The sequence below is a fragment of the Cloeon dipterum genome, chromosome 1 (genome assembly GCF_949628265.1).
Source record: "Cloeon dipterum chromosome 1, ieCloDipt1.1, whole genome shotgun sequence".
Lineage (NCBI taxonomy): Eukaryota > Metazoa > Arthropoda > Insecta > Ephemeroptera > Baetidae > Cloeon > Cloeon dipterum.
In genome coordinates, this window is record NC_088786.1 from 25,437,830 (window position 1) to 25,460,527 (window position 22,698).

The following is a 22,698-nucleotide window of genomic DNA, read 5'->3' on the forward strand; positions in this document are numbered from 1 at the left end:
TTCTATTCATCCTCTTTATTGACTCTGATTCAGCAAACGGGATCGTTCCTTAACTCGGTTAGACTCGGATATCTTGGGAAAAGGAAAACGCTTGCAATTTACCGCCCGCCCGCCGGTTACACGCATTGAAAGAAAATTGGCCGTGGGATGAGGAAAAGTTTGCCTGCGGCGCCACGTTAATATAACACATGCGGCATTTCCTACTCGCGGCGTAATTAATAAAATGGGCCCAACCCACACATCAAGGTGAAAACGTGCGCTGTGTACAGTACTTATACATATTGTGGTGGCGGGCGTATAGGGGATGGGACGACGCGAAGGCTTGTTTGGCTTTGTAAGGCGAGCCCCTTGGTGAAGTTGAGCAAGGAGATGGTTAACACTTCTGTGTGCACTGCTCACCGCGAAAAATTTAACGACGCCAGTTTGCATTAAGAAGTTAGACTTTGCTTTTAGTGCGTGAAAATAGGGAGAGAAAAAGCGTTTGACAGTTGAACAGCGGCAAAATTTCTTGGTTTTCCGCTCGTTGCTCTTTTTACTGCCTTTTGTCACACCGCCAATCTCCCAGGAAATTTATTTTTCTTCCGAGAAGAGCGGTTTAAAGATTTTACTACTTAAGCCCCCTTTAAGGGGAGCACAAGCTGTCACCAGAATGGCTTTTACTGCTCTTGCGAAAAAGAACGACGGCACGTTTTCAATTCCGCGAAAAACTTCCCGAACGCAGGACAACCGTCGGTCCGATGCCCTGCGCGCGGTTACAGGCAGACAAGCTCTGCTTGACCTGCACTTTTAGTCGGAGCTTTTTTCAAATATTGATAACACGCCCGGCCCACCGGCTCTCTCTCTCTCTCTCTCTCTCTCTCTCTCTCTCTCTCGCTCTCTCTCCGCTGCGAACTAGACGACGCGTGCGTCTAAGCCTCTGATATTAGCAGTCAGTCTCTCCTTTGTACGTCCGCGAGCGCGGTGTGCTCGCCTCGTTCTCCGCTATTGTAGCTGCCGCTGCCTTTGGAGGCGGCTCGAGCGAGGGTGGCTTGCCTGTCATGCCTCGAGTTGACTTCTGCCCCCACCAGTGACTTCAACCCTAGCCTGATGTCCATCCTCAGGTTGTCACTAATCTGCTTAACGCTCATCTTAGCGTTTCAAACTGGTGAGATCTAATTTTCCCTCCAAAATTGGAGCATATTTAATCACTTGAATAGCAAAATTTGTCATGATTGTTGGAAAATTATCCCTTTCACTGTCATTTTTAACATAAGCCAATAATGGTGCTATGGACATTTTCATGAAATTTTCAGATTATGGTAATCTTTAAATGGTTTTTTAGAGGTCCATCCGCGGTTTGTTGTATATCAGAATCAAAATATTTCTGTTGTGGGTTAGCTGGGTATTTTACAACACACATTAAAAAAATATCCAAAAAATTATAAAATATCAATTACTGGAGAGAGAGGGAAAAATTAGACAGTTCATTGATGAGTTTTTGACTGAATGTACGTTCATTGTTATCTAGTAATTTGTAAAACGAGCTAGATTAAGGCGAAATATTGAATAAAATGCTGCTAATGCTTTTTTTTAATTTTTATTGCTCCGTCATCTTGATAGCATTTAGTGCTTTAAAAACAAATAGTTGCCAGGATTTATTCCACAGGGCATCATAAAATTTTCAGTGTCACGTCAACAAAAAGTAAACAAACCTCGAAAAAATCCAAACAAAAACATTTTCTTGCATTCGAAGCAGGTATCGACGCAATCGAGAAATAGTCATGCATGTTTCGCCTCTTATCTTAGGAAAAACGCAGAGGCATTACTCCACGTCTCATTACATTAGCTGGCGCCGTTCGTGCGGCACTAACTTTTCATTTCTGCGCCTTAAAATATCGTTATTAGAACGGCTCGCGTGCATTGTTTAAAAAGTGCACACAGCAGGTGAGTGTGGTGCGCCTAAATTATCGATTCCTGCAAGCAGCACGGCAAACGAGCGCGAACCAACAAGCCCTTTGCTTTTATCGCACGGTGATATAAAACACACACACACACACACACACACTCGTCAGTTTTGCGATCCGCCCTGGCCTCTATTCAGTCAGCCGTCATGAAATTAATCCAATTTGGTTCCGAAAGGCGCAGTTTTGTCTTGGCTTTGCGCCTTTGACCTTTCCCTCCGAAAACAAAATTGGCTCGGCTTAGCGGGCGTTCAATCATCCCTTCTGCTCTTTTTTATTATTCAGGCAGAGATCCGCTGATAGTGATAGGCAAGTGGACAATCTGCTGAAGGAGATCAGAATTAAATTATTCAAAGGTGGCCAGACTGCGGTAGACGAATTCTTAAATGAATTATTCAGGCATCCGGCAAATATGCTTTTGCGAGCCGCCCACGCGCACTTCACACAATTGGCTGCATAGGAAATGACAGGCGCAATATCAACAAACGCCGCGCGCTCGAAGTTCTATTAAGGGATATTTTCTGGAGGGATCGGGCGTAAAGGAAATAAGCTGGATGCGCGCTGTTACTGTCCCGCTCGCTTCTCTGCGAACGCATTTCGAACGATTTATGACCTCTCTGATAGAATGGATTTCGGTTATCCACCTGCTGTGCCCCAATGGATCGCCATTTGTTCTGCAATAAAAGCCCCTTCAGCTTTTGCTGCGAGGACCGAAATAGCACGCCGCCGCGCTAATTAAAATTGCCAAAACGACGCATTATAAATCGGCCGGCCGCCTGCCACGATTGGACGTTTTACCAGATGGAAATTATGTATTCCTCCAACGCTTAAACGTTGGCCCGTCGTGCGAAATGCAGCTTTTTAAGAGCTGTCTTGCTTTGAAAGGATTATTATTTTGAGAGCAAAGAGGATTAGTTTTGTGTATCATGAGCACGCTGGGGGATTTCAAAGTTCCTTCGCCTGCTTTTATTTTATGAGAGCCGAGCTGTAACGTCAAACAGAATTGTTCATATACTAATGAACTCAAGTGTATGCCAATATGTTTTAATAAAATTTACTAGCAAGAATGGGTTTACAGAAAAATCTCTCACCGCACTGGCATGGAACCGCAGCCGCAACAAACAAATTTAATTGCCAATCAAAAGTGCTGTTTTTACAGGGATGAATATTGCTATATTTTGTGCATAATTATTTTAGCATATTCAGATGGTTTTTTATTCGTATAGATGGGTTCTCAAAATTCTTTTTACCATTTTTTCAATGCGATTTTCCTACCAAAATTTCCAATGGCTGAAATTCTTCCCCGTTTTTTTATTTTTGCTTCAATTAAGAGCTCCTAGGTGAAATTCAAATATTTTTATTGGAATGGTAAGCTCTATATAAGAATGGGAAAAATTTGGGAATCTTCCTGGCAAGATATTAGTAGTTGAGAACTGACTACATTGCTGAACAGGGTCGGCTAAATCTTCTTCAAAATCTTTTGAGAAGATTGTGCTAAAAACCCGTTTTAATATCTCACTGAAAACTTTTATTATTAGTTCCGCATGAAATCAATTTTCTTGAAAAGCAAATTTGAAATGTCTCAAAAATGCGTGAAAAAGCAGAGTATACAATCAAGAATACGATTACAAGTGTTTTTATATAGGATACATGCATATTTTGTTTTTTATTCTTCTTCTTTTATAAAGTGAAACATTAATGAAATATTACAACACTTTAAAATAAAAGATGTTTTCTCATGACTGAGGACTTTTCACATTAACTACGTAGGACAGAGTAGACAGTTTACGGCAAACACGATTGATAGCAAATGTCATTTCACGCCGCTCTAATTCTTAATTACTATATAACTTACTCTATAACTTAACATATTCATGCCTGAATGCTCTCTGCAAAGTGAAAGAAAAACTTACATGCTGCAATCTATGAGTGTTGGTGGCAGGTCAAACTAAGGCTATAAACTTCTCTGAAAGAAACGATTTTATATATTTATGGAGGCTCCGCCAGTGTATTATATTAAATTTGCAGACAGTTTTGGACTCTAAAGATGGTTATAAACGATTTTAATTGTGGCTCAAAAGTCGGAAATTTGCGTGATGCATGCTAATTGGGAATCAGAAAGTTAATGGGAAGCGGAGAGAAAAATATTCATTCCAAACCCTATCATAAATGTGATTTTACAATAGACTTTAGTGTAAACATTGTTATTTTCTTCTCGGCTCGTTATGAGGCACGACTGTAAAGACCAAGTTAAAAATTTTGCATTCATAAAAGAAGAAAAGTTTGGAAAGAACAAAAGGAAACGATCCTACAAAATAATAAACTGGGTAGAAAAGAAGTCTGTAGCGAAACGACGTCGTCGCCGGCGAGCTGAAATCATTTATTTCAACTCGCGCGGCCCCATTTTGCCTTCAAATAACTTTTTCGCTTTTGTCAGGTTGATTAATGCAGCGCGCAAGCGAGCTAATTTTCAGCGCGCATTTCCTCTCTTTATCCACGGCTGGAGGAGCAGCATCAAAAGGGACAGAGAGAAGCATTGTTTCAGTTTTGACGCAAAACGACAGAGCCACGAACGTGGAATTAACGCGCACGCCGCCCTTTGTCATCGCGAGCCAGGCGAGGGTAAATATGTATAATCGTTAGTGCAGCTGGCGCGCCACCTCCGCCCCCGCCAATTATCGTCCAATTAGCCGCCGCAAATCTCAAACCACGCAAGCCTATTGTCCCATTCTGAGAAATCACGTCCAGCCGGATTAAATGGCGCGGCGAAGATGAAACAGACACGTACCCGTATTGATTCAGTAGCGCGCACTTTGTTTGATGAATGAGCGTGGAAAGAAGTTTGCACATTAATTCCCAGATACTGGAGCAAGCGCGGATTTATTTATGTATTTGTTTTGCACCGTGCGATGATAACTACAAGCACGAATTTGCCAACTCAAGCGTAATTCAAACAGGCAGAGCAGCACATGCAAGTGAAGTGTGTTGTGAATCATTGTCATTGCACAATTTAATTTATTCAAGTTCAAGAAACTTTGGTTCCTCGGGGATCTGTCAGTTCCCCGATATGCCATTGGGCAAAATTGTAATTTCACGCATGTCAGTCCGGAATTTCATATTAAATCTGGCGTTGAAGGTTCTAGCTAAGGAGTTCTCGCTTCGCAGATTACCCTTTGGAAATAGTATGTTTACCAGCATAGGGATATTAAATATCGCATTGATGAACGAAGTTTATGCTCAGGAAATTGCCAAATCATTAATTTGTTAGAAATTTTCAGAGCATTTGTGAGGAGGCAAAATGCTTACGAAAACTCCATCCAAGTTTTCGCGAGAGATCTTTTTCCCACTTTCATCCGTGCCAAGAAGGGGCATTTGATAAAATTTTCAGTTGCGAGATAACTTTGTGATTCCGAGAAGAGGAGGGAAGATTTTCAATCGGCACAAGTTCATAATTCTGCGCTGCTGCAGGCTTCGTCCCCGCTCAAATATTTAAATTAGATCACCAAGAAACTCCTGCAAATCCTTAATCGTGGACTTTATTAGCTAGAGAATTCCCGCAAGAGATCCGCAGGAAAGTTAACGGGGAACGAGCGTGAATCTTTTTTAGTCTTCATCCCCTAGCAGTCATATAGCGTCATTTCCATGATTCCAGGCCCACGCACAGTTCAAAAGTTAATACCCCCTCGCGGCCATTAAGCTCCAAAACCCGCAACGTTAAATGTCATGTGAAATTGAATATACAGTGAAAATGCAAGAAAATATAACTGTTTTTAATAATATTATAAATAAGCCTTGTGCTAAAGGCCTGTTGAAGAAAATGGTAATTTAAAATTTATTTTGACGAATCGTTGGAATTTTGTTAGCTAAATCTAGGTCCAGTATAAACATCATATTTTATAAAAAACAGCAGGTTAAGCTGTCAAAAATTTAATCGGAAGCAGACTTTTGCTCATTGAATTAAGCATTATTTAAGGATGGTATTTTGGACTTGAGAATTAAGGTAAGGGGAGTTTTTTCTAAGTACATTTTCCTCTTAAGAAACTGCACAATTATTTACTTGAATTATGTTTTCAATTTAAAATTTGAACATATTTAAAATTGGATAAACGAACTTTATTCTTGATTTTATCAAAACTCTGCAATCACCACTTGGTTTTTTTCTCATTTTAAATTTCAATTTTTCCATTTACGATTAGGAGTTTTCAAACTATTCTGACTGAATGGGGTGCTAGTTAGTTTAAAATGGAGTGGCCCCCAAATTAATTTTGCCCGAATCAAATCTTGACCGGAAAATTCTCAAATGACTTTTTACCCAAACGAAATCAGAATTTCCCCAAACGATGCGCAGAACTATCATGGGATATGTTCGTTTATTTTAATTCGTATATGCATGCTAGACTGTTTATTTTTAATAAAAAATATAACATCAGAAAGTTCGAGAAACATTTCCCCTGTTGCTGATCTTTATCTCTCTTTCTCAATCTCTCGGCCTTTATTTTAAAAATTTTGCTTCACGTTTGTAGATTTGCTAGCCAGTTGATTTGCAGCATAATGACTGTTGCCTGAAGTATTATTTAGCGGAGCGAGAATAAAATTCTTAGTTATTGAAATAAACCGTAAGAACCGTTGCATGGAGTGCTCAAATTAAAGCAATATTAATCCCGGCCTCGTGCGCTGTGCAACGTGCGCGAAATGCGCAGTGTGCAACATAAACTACCTCGTTACATCGGCCGTGCGGTGTTGTTAATTAATTTGGCAGGGTCATCGGCAGCGAGAGCTGCTTGATCAACCACCAGCAACACTTTGTTTTTATAGAGTTTGTTTGCGTGGGCGCAGTCATAAGCGGGCGATCGAGCCAGCAGGCAGACGGGCGGGCGGGCGCGACTTTGGCGAAAGAGAGCACCTTTTGCGAGGCAAGGTCGGCCCGCCACCGGGGCGGGGTCATAGGGAGGCATAAATCCCGGTGACAAGATAATCCGCAGCAGACGCGGGTGCATTAATATTTATAGCGGTTGATGCTATTATTTTGCGTGCGGTGGGTGCATGTGCCGGCGAGGAGGCAAATTGCGACATGCGGATATAGCTTGTTTTGTCTTTCCCAACAGGCTCTCGGGAAATAATCTCTCCATTAACCAGCCGCGGCCGAGATGAGTTGCCCGAATTCGGAGCTCCATTTTTCACGCCCGGCTTGATGAAGTGCCCACGCCGGTCGAGATAGCAGCCCCCGTCCGTCGTCGTCGTCGTCGGCGCTATCGCCATCGCCGCCGGTGGCCGCTAATTCTCGCTGCTGGCAAGCTCGCAAATAAAATTGTTTTACTCCGCTCGTTTCCCCCGCGCGCCTTCTGGCCGGGCAGCACACGCGTCGTATATTTTTTATCGCGCTGCGCTCGCAAATTATAATTCAATGGCCTGCCTTTTTCGCCACGGCCGACTCTCTTGCTCGCTCATGCATTATGCAATGTGCTGTGCGCGCCGATTTAAATAAATCAATTTCCTAGAAATGAAATTGGCCGCTGCTTTCTGCGCGGATTGGCGCCGCTTTTTGTTGTGTCGCTCTGGATAATTTGATTACTTGTCGCGCGATTCGCTAAAGCTCTGAATGTATGTGTGCACGCGCCTGGCCGACCGACGAATTCCCTATACTCTCCAGCCGCCCCTGACGCCTGCCGTTTGTTTTTTGCGCAGTTTGGCGCTCTATCAATCCTCTGTAAGCCTTTCGATCACGCTTTACGAGCAGCCACGAGTGACACCCTTGCGCGACGGACAAGTTCAATTTTATTTTGAAAAAAAAATCGTTTTGTGAGAGCTGATAACAATTTGTCAAAAGTGCCGGTTGGCGTTGGCAGGTTTCAAATATCCATTTGACAACATTGTCAATAAGTTTTATTTATTAATTTATTTGCTGATTTTGTACTTCTCGGAAATATTAAATGATTAATCTTGATTGACAGAAAGATTTGAGGCTTCAAAATTCCGCTAGTTAAGCGATAACAATGTTTTCCAATATAATTGATTTCAGAAGAAATTAAAAGCAACTTCCTCGGTGTGTGCTGATGAGCTGTATTTCTACAGAGATATGTCATCTCTAGGATAGCTCTTCCCCCAGACGGGACAGGAAGCTTATGACTAGGGCTGCAACTAGTAGCCGAAACTTGTAGAGTAAGGCCATTTACAAAGAAATACGGAAAATAAACAGCTCGCAACACACCGAGGAAGTTCCTTTTAATTTCTTCTGACAATTATGACAAGTTCGCGTGCTTCTGTCTTCATTTTGGTATCTACCAAAGATTAATTTTATGGCGAGCCAGGTAAATAAAGAAAATTCTTTCATTTTCATTGACAGTAATATCCTTAATAAGATCTATTCAGCGAGAGCAACATTTAAACTGAGAAATATTACAATAATTTCATTTCTTATGCCACAAGTAGGGTGAGTGCAATAAACTTTTATTTTGCTATGACAGCCGTTAAAACAAAAAATTAGCAGATGGACACATGGAAGAGTTTTGTCGTTATTTGTAAACGCGGCCAAAGACAAGAGTTTCTCGGCAATGGTTTGCATAATCAAATTAAGACAAGAATTCATTCTTTTCCGAGAAAGACACCGGATTTATGCAAAGAAGTTTGAAATTACTCTCCGCCCGTCGCGCTCATTTACATAAACGGCGGACTCGTTAAGCACTTTTCCGCATCATTGTGGCCCGCAGGAAAAATTACAGGTGAACTTTTTCACCGCGGCTGATTGATAGGCAGCAAGCTGGAACGGTGCATTAATGGCTCCTTCGCACGACCAACTTGTACAGCATAAATAATTCCACTCGTTTGCCTCCCGAGATTTATCCGCAATTTTCCCTGGTAAAACTTTTGGTGTGGGTGATTAAAAAACTTGGCTTCTCTTGCGGCGGCTCTTTTTTACGCGGCGCGCGGCCCCAGGGAAAACACGACTGAGTATAGAACGAAACGGGCAAGGTGACACCTGTAACTCATCATTCTTTCATTCCTCAGCCAGCCCCAGGCACAACTGGCTAGCCATTTGATCGATAAAATACGAGTTTGCGGCTCAAATGAAACAGAAAAGTTGTTTGTTGTTCGCAGGTTATGGCGAGCCGGCGGAGGAAGCGTCGTCGGAATCGCAGCCCACCGTCAAAGCGAAATTGGCCGGCCGCAGCAACAGATCAAAGGAGCGGCTCAAGGAATCGGTCTATCCGCCCGATAACTTGATCGTCTCGAGGAACTCGTCGCTTTATCTGCGGCTGACGGAGCCGCGGATCGGCTTCAAACCGGTCAAAGGGTGGATGTTCCGGGTGGCCGGCGGTGTGCAGGGCTTGGAGGTCACCCCGAACTGGGGTATCGTGTACGTGGGCAACCCAAAAGAGCTGCAGTCCCACGAGCCGCACGCGGACCTGCTGAAAATTGAGATTTACAACGGGGCCAACAAGTCGGAGAGCTTCTCGCACCAGCTGGCCGTCGAGCTGGTCGACGACAAGAGCGATTGCGGCTACCTGGAGGAAAACGATACTCATTGCTCTAGGTACGCATCCGAGGGCAAATGCAAACGAAGCTGCGGCGTGGCGTCCAACGCGTTTTGCTTGTGGCGCGCCCCATTGTCGAACAACCCATCGAGGCTGTCGCACGACTACGCCACTTGCACCCCCAACACCTCACACTGTCCAAACATGAAGTGCGACGAACTGGAAGAAAAGGATTACCGCATTTGTCCCCAGGACTGCACAAGTAAATATTTTCAACCAGAACTTTACAATGAAAACAAAACCAGACAAGTCTTAAAACAATTTGATTGGACGCTTTCAGGCATCTTGCAAACAGGGCTTATCAATTTTCAATGCAAAATTAATTATTTTACATCAAAAACTGGAATAGAAAACTAAAAATAGGGCTGTTGCATTTGTATGTTTATTTTACTATTTCCTTTATCATTAAAAAATCAGCGGTGCCAAAATAAATATTGTAAATTTTAAATAGATATTCGATATCCATGAATTTTTGTTCCTAGAAATATTTAGCCACCAGAAGGGTAGTAAAACAGTAATTTTTCATCGATTAGATTGACTGATTTGGCTGGGAAAACCAGTAAAATCTGAAAAAACAATAGCTATTCGCAATGTTGATTATTTCCGGAGAAATGTGGAGTTTTTCAAACCTTTGACTTCAGGATAAGTTTTTTCTTAGAATGAATTTCAAATTTTGAGATGTAGAAAATTTAAATTAATTTTGGCTTTGAAAATGCCACACAAAGCGAAAGTCAAAGAACCAGCCTGTTGACTCGCATAATAATATAGTTAAGGCATTCTTAGGAGTGTCATAGCAATGGAAGATATTTGAACATTTCAGGGATATAATACATGCTGTTCAACGTTAGGAGATGGCAAAAGGTGGTTAGCTAACAATAAGAGACCCAAAACGCTCAAATAGCTACACGGGTTGGGATGCGCACCGGCACAGACTCGCCACTTGCTAGTTTTCGCACCTTTCCAGAGGCATTTGGTACGAATTTCTTGCGTTTCAATAAAATAACTCGGTGCGGGGAGGCGAAAAGATGGCCACATTGGGCCCAAACTCCTCTGTGGCCGCTCGGGCTCCATGATATCAGCTCGCTGGTGTTATTGGGACCTGGTGAGCTCACGGAATGTGCTGGGCAGAGGTTTAAAAAATGGTTATATAATTCGTGCCTTTAACTTTTTATTTATTTACTGCCGGAGAGAGTCTGCAAACAGTCCCAGTTGCTATTTGAATGTCAAGTTGAGAAATAACTGCAAGTGTATAGCTGCATTTAGGTGTTCTTTATACCCTGAGTTCCTGGTTCCTGTTAGATATGCCCGCTAAACACAAGAGTCACGCAGGTTGCATACTTTCTATTTTGTCAAGACGATGGCGGCAACCCAGGGACTAATCACGTCAACTTCGGCGAAACTATTTCGAGCATAAATTTAGCGAGCTGACTTGCAGCTCCTGACTTAACCACTACATTCAATACCAGCCGGGGAGCCAATTACTTTGTGTGTTTTTCGTAGAGCGAGTGGGGCAAATTACGCCTGCAGCCAGAAATTACCATAAAAGCACGTGCGCTGGATTGAATTGGATCGTTCGACGCCTTTGTAATTAGCCGCTGCATTGTGCTTATTTGCTCGACCGCAAAAGCAAGGAGTTGGATGAGTGATTCAAGCCTGGTGGGCCGCGTGCGCTGCATGATACGCAGACACACCGCACCGCACCAGGCACGCTCGCCGTGCCTAATAACTCTCGTTGCGAGAGGTAAAATCTTATTGGCTTATTGCGCGTCAAAGCATGCCTAATGGTCCCGCTCGGGACGTGTCGGGATTAAATTTTTATTGCGTACTGCTCAAAGGAAGCGCAAATTATGGCATAATAACGACGAAGCGATACTAACGAGATCCCCATCCGGTGGAATTAGGTGCGCGTGAGGTTCTCCTGGTGCCACAGCGCACTTGATACATAATATACTATGTAACGTATATATACACAATCCGGCCCAGGGGCGGAATTCTACTCGCTCGTCTGCGCTTGATGCGCGTTGATGCTCAAGCTGCTTTAATTCGCGGGGAGAGTGCGTGTTAATTGAAACGCGAATTGAAGTGCAAATATTTGCACCACTGAGCTGTGAGTGGAAATCGATTCTGATTAAATTGAAAATAATCATCGTTTATTTAAAACGGAACTTTTAAACTCTAACACAAACACAGCAATTTGATATTGGAAATTTGCATTGCAAATATATGCAAATAAAAATAAAACAGTTACAAGTTATCACATTCAACGAAAACTTTGTTTACAGATCGCCTCCAAATAAATTATTTTTCACTTTTCCGCTTCCGTAACCAAGCCTACGACAATATTGTTGAGCGCATGCTTTCTGTACAATTGCAATGTGAGAATTCGAGCGATGTTTTGAGGTCGAGTGCGGGCTAATTTGTGCCTGTGTTTGACTTCCTTTGCATTGCAATAGCAGTCGAGTCCATTCGAATTTTGGAGAATTTATATAGATTTCTTTGCTGGTTTGCACCTTTCCAGAATGCTCACGAATCAATTTTAAGGAACGAATGTCTAGCGTTTCAATAAAAAGACCCCGGGCAAGAACTCGAGCTGGTCCTTTTCTGCGCCTATATGTTATTCGTTCGCGATGTTATTGGGACGCGGAATTTTCGTGAGTTGCTCGCTATCAGGGGGGTCGCTTATCTCAAAAAGAGGTGAACCGATTAATCAAGCAAATAATGTATATCAAATTAAATTTTCGGTTCATGTAATATCAAGGTCATATTAAAAAAAGTTAACTTTCGATTTTTTTAAATCCACTAGTGATGTGAACAATAAACGAGCACGATTCACGCAATTGTATTTAAAATAATCTAAAACTGGCAAAATTTGAGGAAATTTCAAATATTTACAACCCTTTAAGGTGGATTATCAGCCCTAAAATATCTTTTTGTTAAGTCCGAAATATTATATATATATATATATATATATATATATATATATATATATATATATGCTTCTAATTTGAAAAAATCTCTGACGCTTTATAAACAATCTAAAACCTACTAATTTGCTTTAGAAAAGGTATGAAAATGCCAGACTATTTTCCGAAAAAATATAAATTTCAAAAGTGTTCTCTCGCGCTGTTTCCGTGCTTCAAAACTGTCAGCGACGCGGGGCAGGGGCCGCCGAATGGGTGCAATCGGCCCTGCCGGCGCGCCTTCTCCCTAACCCTGACAAAAACATAATACCCAAAGCAAAAATAGGAACCATGTTCTTTTTTATGGATTGGCATTTTTATTTTTAAATTAACTCTTGATTTAATTGCGCTGCCCTCTTTTCTTTCACAATAATTAAAAAACTTCATAATAGCTTTCTTAACTTGGTTGTAAATCTGCATTATCAGATGATGATGAAATTGAAAGCGTTCAGCAGGTTGAGCGAAAGATGGTTTATGAGCACAGCTTTTATAGACTGATACGTAGAACTTTGCTGATGAAACGATTACCTTCGCAGCACACGTTTTCGGCTCAGGCCTGCCAAATGGCGAGAAGGGCATCAGCGCTGCATCAGGAGTCTGCATCTGCAACGAATTATTCAAATGCACTTGCTCTAATGAGAAAAGTTCTGCCGATCCGCTGCGCAGCCCGAACAAGAACGGCGGTTCGAAGCGCGATTCCCAAGACCCGAATTGTGAGTATTATCACTTTGCCGCAAACTTCCCAAATTGGGACATTTTGCCGACTGGGATAAAGTTTTCAGCCCCGGGAAGTTGGTTCACCCCTTCACAGAAATACTCTCAGAGAGTTTTATCGCTTCTGACTAATGACCCTTTCGGCGGCATGAGCAAATTCTCCTGTTTTTCTTCCCTCCCAATCGCCGCATCTCTTTTTCCACGATTCTGAGCATAAACACATTTGACTCTGTAATCCGAGGCGCGCCTTTTCCTTTCCTCTCCTGCCTCCTTTCGATCATTTACGGCATGAACTCTCTTGGTAACACAGACATTTTATTCTCTCATGTTTGTGTCATACAGCGAGTAGCAGGTGTGACAGTACTTGCATGGTTTTCTTAAGTGGTTGCGTAGCTCTCCTTCTCGTTGTCCTGCTTGCAACCACCGTTTACATTAAAAGGTAAGCACTTCTCTTTCAATTGAAACGTGCATAATTAATTATTTCCAATTTAAAATTAATCCCTTTCTTGCAAAGCATGATGTGAATTGTTTCAAAGTACATTTTGTAATATTCTCCTTCTGCTAACAATTTGATATTTTATTCATTCTGCACAAACAGTTCTCATGAAAATACCAATTTTAAATGCATTGTTTGTTTAGTCTCACAATTTTAGTACATTTTTTGTATCAGAAACTTAACGATAAAAGTAAATACTGTATGGGGTGAGTTACATTACGACAATTGATTTCGCACTGACTTCTCCCATTGGCAAACGTCAAGTAATGTGGGCTAAAAAGTTGAAATAATGGAAAAAGATAAATAAAATGACATGCTCTTTTTACAAATTTTTATCCTGCCATTTCTTGTTGAGCGCCCATAAGAGTAACCATTGTAAAATCAATTTTATTAATTTTCAATTGAATTACGTTATTTCATTATCTATGCTTTTCTTACCAAATTTTTTACAGCCTTTTCTTAAAAAAGGATGAAGTTTATTAAAAACAATCAAGTTATGTTCATTTATAAAGATTTTTAATTAAAGCAGCCCGTAATATATACCTATGCTAATTCAGCATAGCAATAAATTTCCGCTATAAAATAGGTAATTAAATCGATGGAAAACGAATAATAAACGAAACTCAATACTTTTGCAATGATAAATTATCCTTGGCAACCAGAGATATAAAAAATACAGCTTTGACAGCTAGTGAGAAGCGGTCACTATCTGTATGATGTGCCAGTCCATCCCTTAAGGGAGAATATTTATTTAGGATGGTCCTAGTCCCAGCTCGAATTCAAAATATTCACTCAAATATGGACCTTACTAAATAAATATTTCCCCTTAAGGGATGCACTGGCACATCATACAGAGAGTGTCCACTTCTCACCAGCTGTCAAAGCCGTGTTTTTTTAAAATCCTTTGTTACCACGGATCATTTACCATAGCACAATTATTGAATTTCGTTTATTATTCATTTTTCATCGATTTAATTAACTATTTCACTCCCCTATTTATAGCGGAAATTTATTTCATACTTGCTGAAATAGCATAGGTACATTACAAGCGGAAACTAATTGTGAGCTATTATGTGATCCTCAGCACAACAGAAAAAGGAACAATTGTTCCGAAACACTTGTTGAATGGTTTACGAATTCCACTATTATTCTTTTATTCTTGCCAAAGTCATACAATTTAAGAACACATAAATATTACAGCAATAAATGACATTCACTTATAAAACGTAGCATCTCAAAAAGTTATTTATTTGGAAAATAATCAATTACGCAATTTAAATCAAATTAAATAATATTTTCATCAGTCTTCATTCATATAATTGATCAAATGTGAATTATTTTACCTTCAAATCGCTCTTCCTCGAGAACATTTTACAAATAAGTGACATTTGGCAAACCCACACATGTCACGTGACTAAAATAAATTACAAATCGTTTGAGCTCCAACTTTGCACTCCTCCACTGTCTGCCGTGCCTGCAATCAGGCCGTGCAAATATTTAACTTGGGCTCGGCGCTTAAACCGTCTACATTGCAGACTCATCCACTTCGCGCGGATTATTCTCTCGAGGAGAGAAGCTTTGCTGGAGCCGAAGGAAACTTCTCTGTTCGAATGGGGCGCCGCTCAAGCGTCGGAAGCCGCGGCGGCCGGATCCTCTCGCGACGATCAGGAAACAAAACTGTACTGCGTGCCCAATTTGAAGTACCTGCCGGTACGTTTTTTACATTCACAACAACGTCAAGTGACGTGCGCTGCAAGAGAGCGAGTTAAACCCTATGAATATTTCACGCAGCTCGACCCCAAGTGGGAGTTCCCGAGGGAGAGGCTCAACATTGAAAAGGTACTCGGTGAGGGTGAATTCGGCCAAGTTCTGCAAGCGTCTGCTATCGACCTGCCAGGTGTTCCAGGTAATTTCAAAGCCGACAGAGCACATAAAAAGCAATTTATGTCTCTTACTGCGCTTCTCGCGTGGGCGACGCGTATGTAAGTCCTGCTTATGCACACTGCTCTCCTGCTACGGAAATTTTGCCATTCTAAACTATGTGCCGAGAGGGTTGAAGTAGTGATGTGAGCGAAATAACGTGGAGAATGTGTTTATGCAAATGTAAAACTTGCCACGCGAGTCGTAATTTGCTGTAATTTATTTGGCTATGTTACACCCACGCACGACCTTTAAACTGGAAGTTCATTTACTGAGACAAAATCAATTAACAGCTAGGAGAGTTTATGTAAATGGAAATACTCAATTAAAAGTTAAATGCTGTCTGAGTGGTTCATTTTGGTTTTCACAGGATTCTAAAGAGAAATAAAAGCTTCCGAAACAATATTAAATAAATTGCTTCTTGAAAATTGTATTTTTAGTGATATTAAACTGATCAATTTCAAAACAAAATTAAAAAATCACTTGAGGCCTTGAAAATCAACAAGCAGGGAGCATTGAAAACATTCAAGAATTTTCGAAATTACATTTTCTTAACCAAATTATAAAAATGCAAATGAAACTCCAACTGAATAAATTTTAATTTCTGTTTCTGGGCTCATATTTTTCTAGCCAAATTAATTTGGTTTTAGACAACTGTTTTAGCGTATCGCACGTATTTCTAGTTAAAATCTGGAATTTTCACTGTAACATCTATCATGTTCGTCATTTTTAGGAGAGCTTTGCCAATTGTATGAACAAGAAATATAAATAAATTTTAAAATCAGAGTTCTCAATAAAAGGTTTGAATTTACGAAAGTTATGCAGCCGGCGCGTCACATCGGATGAGCGAGATGCATAAGCTTTTAAACTACTCGCAGCGTGCCGCAGGGACAGATATTGATTTCCCCGTTTACGTTTGGTTCAACACCTACGCATTTTTGCCAGCTAATCAGCTGCGTTTGCTCCTGAACAAACACACGATGTTTGCCCATACCTAGGCGGCCATATATCAATCTGGGCACCGCCAAAGTGTATCACTGTTCACTTTTGCTGTGGGTTTGTGTCGTTAGGAAAATTGTTTTTTACTTGCGTGTGCTCTGGAAAATTCAAAACAAACAAAGGCATATATTGCGCGTCTCTCGTGGCAGGTCGAACGACGGTAGCTGTGAAGGCACTGAAGGCCGGCGCCGGCAACACAGAACTCAACGACCTGCTCACCGAGTACGAACTCCTGAAAGAAGTGTCGCACCCAAACATCATCCGTCTGCTGGGCGCGTGCACCTGCTCCGACGGCCAGATTTTCATCATCATTGAGTACGCAGACAAAGGGTCGCTCAGGTGATTAAACTTGCGTGTTTTCCCTTTTTCCATCCAAGCTGAAAATTATATTCGCACGCAGGGGTTACTTGAGAGGCTGCAGGAGAGGCGGCAGGCAGGCATTGGAGAGGGAACGACTCAGTTTGAAAACTCTGATCTCATACGCATGGCAAATCAGCAAAGGCATGGAATATCTCAGCGAAATGAAAGTGCGCACACCTTGACGTTCACATAAAAGAGGATTGCATGATTTTGTTGTTGGATGATTTGTTTTCCGCAGATGGTGCACAGGGATTTGGCAGCCAGAAATATCCTGCTCACTTCTAAAGGTGTTTGTAAAGTGTCCGACTTTGGTCTCTCGAGGGATGTATATGAAGATGATACTTACCTGAAACAGAGCAGAGGCAAAGGTATAAATACGCGCGCCCCAAAAACTTTTCTATCAACATTTTTGCTGGAAAATCAATCCATAAAAATATCTTAAAACAAAGTTTACAAAAATGTATACTTCAGGAATAACTCACCGCATGTTCTATTGTAAATCTTTTATATTTTATAAAATAGTTGTTAATAAAACGGCGCTAAGTGCTTGATCAAATCTAGACAAGGAGATGACAAAACTGATGAAAGTTGTACGTTAAATTACGGGTTTATTCTAAATTTATTTGTTATTAGTTATATTTTTTGTTCAAAAATTTGCTTTTTTTATTTTTAGAAAATACAACTAATCGTTTAAGTATCATGTAAAATCTAGATTTTTTAATCTCTGCTCAGCGAATCCCGTGGGCTGAGTGTGAGCTCACTGGGTAGCAAAAGAGCACCGTCAAGCGGATAAAAAGGGGGCCCAAACAGCCGCAGAGGAGCTTGAGCCCAATTTGGCCATCTTTTTGCTTCTCTTCACCCACAAAAAAGAAAACGCATAGCACTTGCATAAATCAATGTGAATTTTGGCAATAAATATGGACCAAATTTATTGAAACAAAATTAAAATCCTATATATATACTTTTCACTTCAAAAGATAATTATAGTAAACCCAATAAAATAATAAAAAAATGCAAAAAGGTAAATTAAAAATAATTGAAAGTATGTGTTTATTTTTCCAGTTCCAGTAAAATGGATGGCCTTGGAATCGCTCTCCGACCAAGTGTACACAAGCAAGTCAGACGTTTGGAGCTATGGCGTTCTAATTTGGGAGTTGCTAACCCTTGGACTAGCCCCATACCCAGGCATTGCGATTCAAAACCTTTATGATTTGCTGTTGTCAGGGTACAGAATGGAGAACCCAGTGCCAAATTCTCAGTGCAAATTGTAATAAATGATTAACCAAATTAACAGAATAATAATTTTTCTAAATTGTAGGTATCACTTGATGCAAGCTTGTTGGGCCACGTATCCGACCGATCGGCCAAGTTTTATGCAAATAACGTCAATCTTAAATCGGATATTGCAAGAGGGTTCAGACTATTTGGACATCACTTCTGACATTGTGATGAACCAGGAATATATGCACGTCCACACACCTAGTCTTGATATTGAATGTTAAATGGATATACTCGTAATAAAAAACTCAATCTTAAAGACCTCGATACATATTTAGTTCTTGCCTGTACACAAATTATTCAAACATTAGACACATCTCACTGACAACATAAAAACAGTTTAAAAGTACCTCCAACACATAAGTTTGATCCACTGAAAAAGTTAGGATGCGACACAGACTGTGAGCATTCACAAAAATATTCATTTCACATTACAAAAAGATTTATTTACAACTAAGCATTGCACATAATAACGAGGAATTGTTGATTTGTAGAATGGATATTGGCGTATACATGTAAAATGAGAAAATATAATGAATATTTATTCATTTTTTTATTTCGTGTAATAATTTTAAGGGACAGATAGCTTTGCCAATAACCGTGGACATTTTTAATTGAGTTGGTTGCGGGATGTTTAAATTAGGCGCTGATATTGCAAATAGTCATGTGTAAAATCACAAAAAATAAGAACACTTTTCTCTATTTTAAAAACAATTCATTGGTTTCATTTCCATAATTTTAGTGTTTGAGATTTAATAAAACAAGTATTAGCTAATACACGTAAATTGAATGTGATCTGATGATTTTTTCAAAGTTTTTTTATGAATTATAGCACGCATTTCAGCTGAGACGCTTTGAAATAATATTTAATAATTTTTTACTTAAGACGAAATAGTAGTTACAAAATCATATTGTTCGACAAAATACATATAAGTACTTTTGGCATGGCGTTTGCATGGCTACTGAAATTTAGGCTCAAATCACTTCAAAGCCAGGAGACCACAATAACAAAAACCACAATATCCTTCTTACAAATGCTGCAGTTTTTCAATATCAGGTCTGCTAGTAAGACGAGTTGTTTCCTCATCATCTTGTCTTCCTTCCAGATTAAGCAGCCTCATATTAGGATACAGGCTGTCTTCTTTTACATCAGTGCAAACAGTTTCCACAGACTTATCTCCCACCGAACATTTGTCGGGCGATAGATCGTGGGTCAGATCTAGTGTGAACATGCTTCCCTTGTCATCATCCAGCACCTCATGCGCCTCCATGCGTTGCTGGCACAGGTAGATTTTTCTGCTCAGATCAATTAAATCTTGATTTTCCCTGGCTGTGAACGGCAGAACAATCCTGCACACCGAGTCATTGAGTTTGTGCACAAAGTTGATGAGTTTAGTCATTTCATTGGGAACGCTGAAGATGGGGTAATTCATCGCGGCAGAGAAGTCATTTTTCGAGCAGTAAGGCAAGAGTATTCTGGCCAAGCGACACCCCTCCTTGGTTGTATTATTCCGGATTTCTCTTTCCATGAGGTCATACACTTGTCGGCCGTAAATACCATCCTTCCGATTCGGACAGCAGGACGGACTGCTAACGATGAGAATCACGTCGGCTCCTTCGATTGCATTAGACGCCCATCTTGAGGGATCCTGGCCAGCAAAATTCATATATAAATTGTTATTGATTGGATAAATATCTAGTAAATCATTGTTAAGAAAGCAGAAAAACTATTTTTGAAGAGGGGCATTTCCTATATTTTAATTCGTTTTTTGCTCTTTTTATCCCTGTCCGAGGACCGGGAAGGGAGCGCACTGCACTAGCACGAATGCTGAAACCCGGGTCCCAATAACACCGCGAACGGATAACATGGGCGACCAGGTCGCACAGGGACCCAGCCCACTGAAGGGCCACTTGCTTCCGCACCGAGGACTTTTTTTGAGACGCTAGACATTCATCCTGTGAAGCCAAATCACGCATGCTGGAAAGGTGCAAACCAGCAAGTAGCGAGTCGGCGCCGGTGCGCCTCTCAGCCCGTTGAGCAATTTGAGCATTTCGAGTCACTAAAATAACCACTTTTTGCCATCTCTGACATTAGATCTCCGAACTGCTCAAATACCTCCCATTGCTTTGACACTCCTGAGAATGCCTTAACAATGCAAGCCAACGGGCTGATTATAATATTTAAATTTAAATTGAGTTTTTGGGAGAAAATGAGATAGTTTCACCCATGCAAAGAACAAAGCTCTAAAAATGAACCAAATAAAATTTACTGTTAAATTATTGAATTTTTTAATGTAAAAACAAATATGTGTACTATTGAAATGAAATATTTTCATCAGAGTCAGCAAAATCCAAAAATTCATATATGAAGGTGAATTAGAAAATAATGTTTTTAGTCGGACCAATATGGAGCCTAATTTGTCCACACCTTTTAGCAGTGCAGAAGGAGCTTTTTTATCTTATTTGTGTCAGGGTTTGAATTTCCAAATGGTTTTCTACATTGCTATTATTGCACAAAGCAAATAAATGACACGATATTAGAAGATGGCAAGCTGAATAAAAATTAAGGGCTTCCATCAGCTCCAATTGTTATTATTAACCAACAGGATGCAATGACAGCAATTTCTCTAAGGTGGTTGCTAAAGACAAGTGCACCTCCTTGCTTCATTGTGCGTGAAATATTTGACATTCTATCTACCTTCTATGTAGCATGCTTGCAGAGTTTAACACTACTTACAGGATCACTGAGTTTAGCTATTTCTTGGGTATCTAGGAGCACATCCATATTCTTTTTCGTCAAAAAGTTGGCTAGTTGTTCAACCAGTGCAGAGTGAAAGTCGTGGTTTGCTTTGTACATGATCAAGACGGTCGGCCTTGGAATACCTGTTTCACAACACAAAACGAGATAAAGACTCAAAACATCATGAGACCTGAATAGCAATTACCAATCAGCTGATATTTCCGTTTGGTTGGCAAGAACACAAGCACCAAGAAAGCAAGCAGCGCAAGAACCAGGAGGAATGGAATGACGGAGAAAATCACAAACGAATATGAGGGTGGCTCTAAAAGTTGTTTTAGACTCATCAAACATTTCTTTATAGTCCAATTATCTTTTACCATTATCAATGATGGGTGTTGTGACGCTTTGGCACTCACCCTTACATTTGCCATTCATGGGTTGGATGATAAAATTGACTGGCAAATAGAGTTCAGACGATTGAAACGAGACCGATGTAGAGCCAGTGACGTTATCGCTCATTTTTACAACGTTGTCACTTGATCCATTGGCTGTCACTTTGAACTGCAATGGACCAAACTTATTGTTGTAGCCAATATTCACAATTTTGGTTTTCTCTGATGAAATGTCAACGTATGCGAAAACTTGCCACGATGCAGTGTCAGCGTCTCTCCTCATTTCTTGCTCTACAAGATATTTTGGTTATTTTACTTCGTAAATGTCTGGTTATGTCTTACCTAGACTTTCATAGGGCTGAACTTTAAAAGTCAACTTCTTTAAGCTTCGCTGTTTGCCTCGCTCCATCATCACCTCTAATTTCACAACTTTATTCTGCATGGGTTCTCCAAAAAAGTTGCAGTCATAGAAGAGCTCCTTGCCCGGCAATACATCTCCAACTATCTCAAACTTTCGACAAAACTTCCCTTCTATACCATTAGATTCCCAGGTGAATCGTAAGACTGCGCCTGTGGTAATTTGCAATTTAAACCTCAACGCAGCAAATAATGGATGGCCTCTTACTGGTCCATTTGATGTTTGAAAATGTTAAGTTGTATGCAGTCAAATGAGAAGTATCTTGAGTTCCATGATGGTATGGTTTTAAATTAATGGTTCCCAAAGCATCGTTGGAGTTTCCTCTTAGAGACAGTGTTTTACAATCTGGAAATTACAATGGATTAAGATTTTTTTCAAAATTAACAGATGAAATTAAGCATCAGAATAATATTACCTCTATTATCTGTTGCGCCCGATTCGTTAACTTTTTTCAAAATGCAATTCCCTTTGTTTTCCTTGCAAAAAATAAATCAGTTAATGAAACATAGCCAGTAAAAAGAATGGGTAATATTACTGTGTCGAATAGTTCTTCTGTACAGTCGTACTCTGTCAGTCCTTGGCAGTATTTGTCCGAATGGGATCGTGCAAGAAGGAAGTAGTGAAAGAAAATCAACACGATTTTCCAAACAACTTTGAAGTCCATCTTCACGAAGCGAACTCTCTGTTTGATTTCACGCTAAAATTAAGTCTTTTTAATATTATTTTGAAACACTATTAACGGTTTCTCACCTATAGGTCAAGCGGGGTGCAGGTCACAACATAATTTCCACCAAGTAGTAAGACTTTCGCCTTCCTTCATCAACTTTTCCTTGTTCGTGATAGTGGTGTTCGTCTGTTCTGCGTTGCGTCAACAACAAACGAGCCAACATACATGTGTGCGCGCAGACCGCGCTTATTGGCCGCTGATAGCGCTGGCGACCAACCAGCG

General features: G+C 40.5%; 2 protein-coding genes across 3 annotated transcripts; one reads left to right on the plus strand and one right to left on the minus strand.

Moving 5' to 3' along the window:
• Positions 1 to 924: 924 nt before the first annotated feature.
• On the plus strand, positions 925 to 18,458 carry Ret (Ret oncogene). 2 transcript variants are annotated; one of them, XM_065476138.1, is made up of 11 exons: positions 925 to 1,144; positions 9,036 to 9,674; positions 12,969 to 13,145; positions 13,489 to 13,585; positions 15,178 to 15,352; positions 15,434 to 15,548; positions 16,711 to 16,900; positions 16,962 to 17,088; positions 17,160 to 17,289; positions 17,984 to 18,188; positions 18,240 to 18,458. In XM_065476138.1, the coding sequence occupies exons 1-11, from the start codon at positions 1,087 to 1,089 to the stop codon at positions 18,421 to 18,423; spliced, it is 2,097 nt and encodes a 698-aa protein (XP_065332210.1). In that variant the 5' UTR covers positions 925 to 1,086; the 3' UTR covers positions 18,424 to 18,458. The 2 variants fall into 2 exon arrangements, with proteins under 2 accessions (XP_065332210.1, XP_065332211.1); XM_065476139.1 differs by lacking the exons at positions 13,489 to 13,585; positions 15,178 to 15,352; positions 15,434 to 15,548 and having other exon boundaries at positions 926 to 1,144.
• Positions 18,454 to 22,640, minus strand: LOC135934421 (uncharacterized). The gene is made up of 9 exons (XM_065476151.1): positions 22,500 to 22,640; positions 22,285 to 22,446; positions 22,165 to 22,225; positions 21,957 to 22,094; positions 21,674 to 21,901; positions 21,317 to 21,622; positions 21,145 to 21,261; positions 20,937 to 21,082; positions 18,454 to 19,848 (listed from the first exon to the last, which is right to left on the minus strand). The coding sequence occupies exons 2-9, from the start codon at positions 22,411 to 22,413 to the stop codon at positions 19,228 to 19,230; spliced, it is 1,746 nt and encodes a 581-aa protein (XP_065332223.1). The 5' UTR covers positions 22,414 to 22,446; positions 22,500 to 22,640; the 3' UTR covers positions 18,454 to 19,227.
• Positions 22,641 to 22,698: the final 58 nt, after the last annotated feature.

What these genes read in the sequence shown, in the direction of transcription:
- Ret (XM_065476138.1), top strand. Translation starts at nt 1,087, where the DNA reads ATGTCCATCCTCAGGTTGTCACTAATCTGCTTAACGCTCATCTTAGCG. An exon ending in CATCTTAGCGTTTCAAACTG is followed by an intron (nt 1,145 to 9,035) that starts GTGAGATCTAAT and finishes TGTTGTTCGCAG; the next exon opens with GTTATGGCGAGCCGGCGGAG. An exon ending in ACCACCGTTTACATTAAAAG is followed by an intron (nt 13,586 to 15,177) that starts GTAAGCACTTCT and finishes TCTACATTGCAG; the next exon opens with ACTCATCCACTTCGCGCGGA.
- LOC135934421 (XM_065476151.1), bottom strand. Translation starts at nt 22,413, where the DNA reads ATGGACTTCAAAGTTGTTTGGAAAATCGTGTTGATTTTCTTTCACTAC. An exon ending in ACGGAAATATCAGCTGATTG is followed by an intron (nt 21,083 to 21,144) that starts GTAATTGCTATT and finishes GTTGTGAAACAG; the next exon opens with GTATTCCAAGGCCGACCGTC. An exon ending in TAGCTAAACTCAGTGATCCT is followed by an intron (nt 19,849 to 20,936) that starts GTAAGTAGTGTT and finishes TTTGCTGGCCAG; the next exon opens with GATCCCTCAAGATGGGCGTC.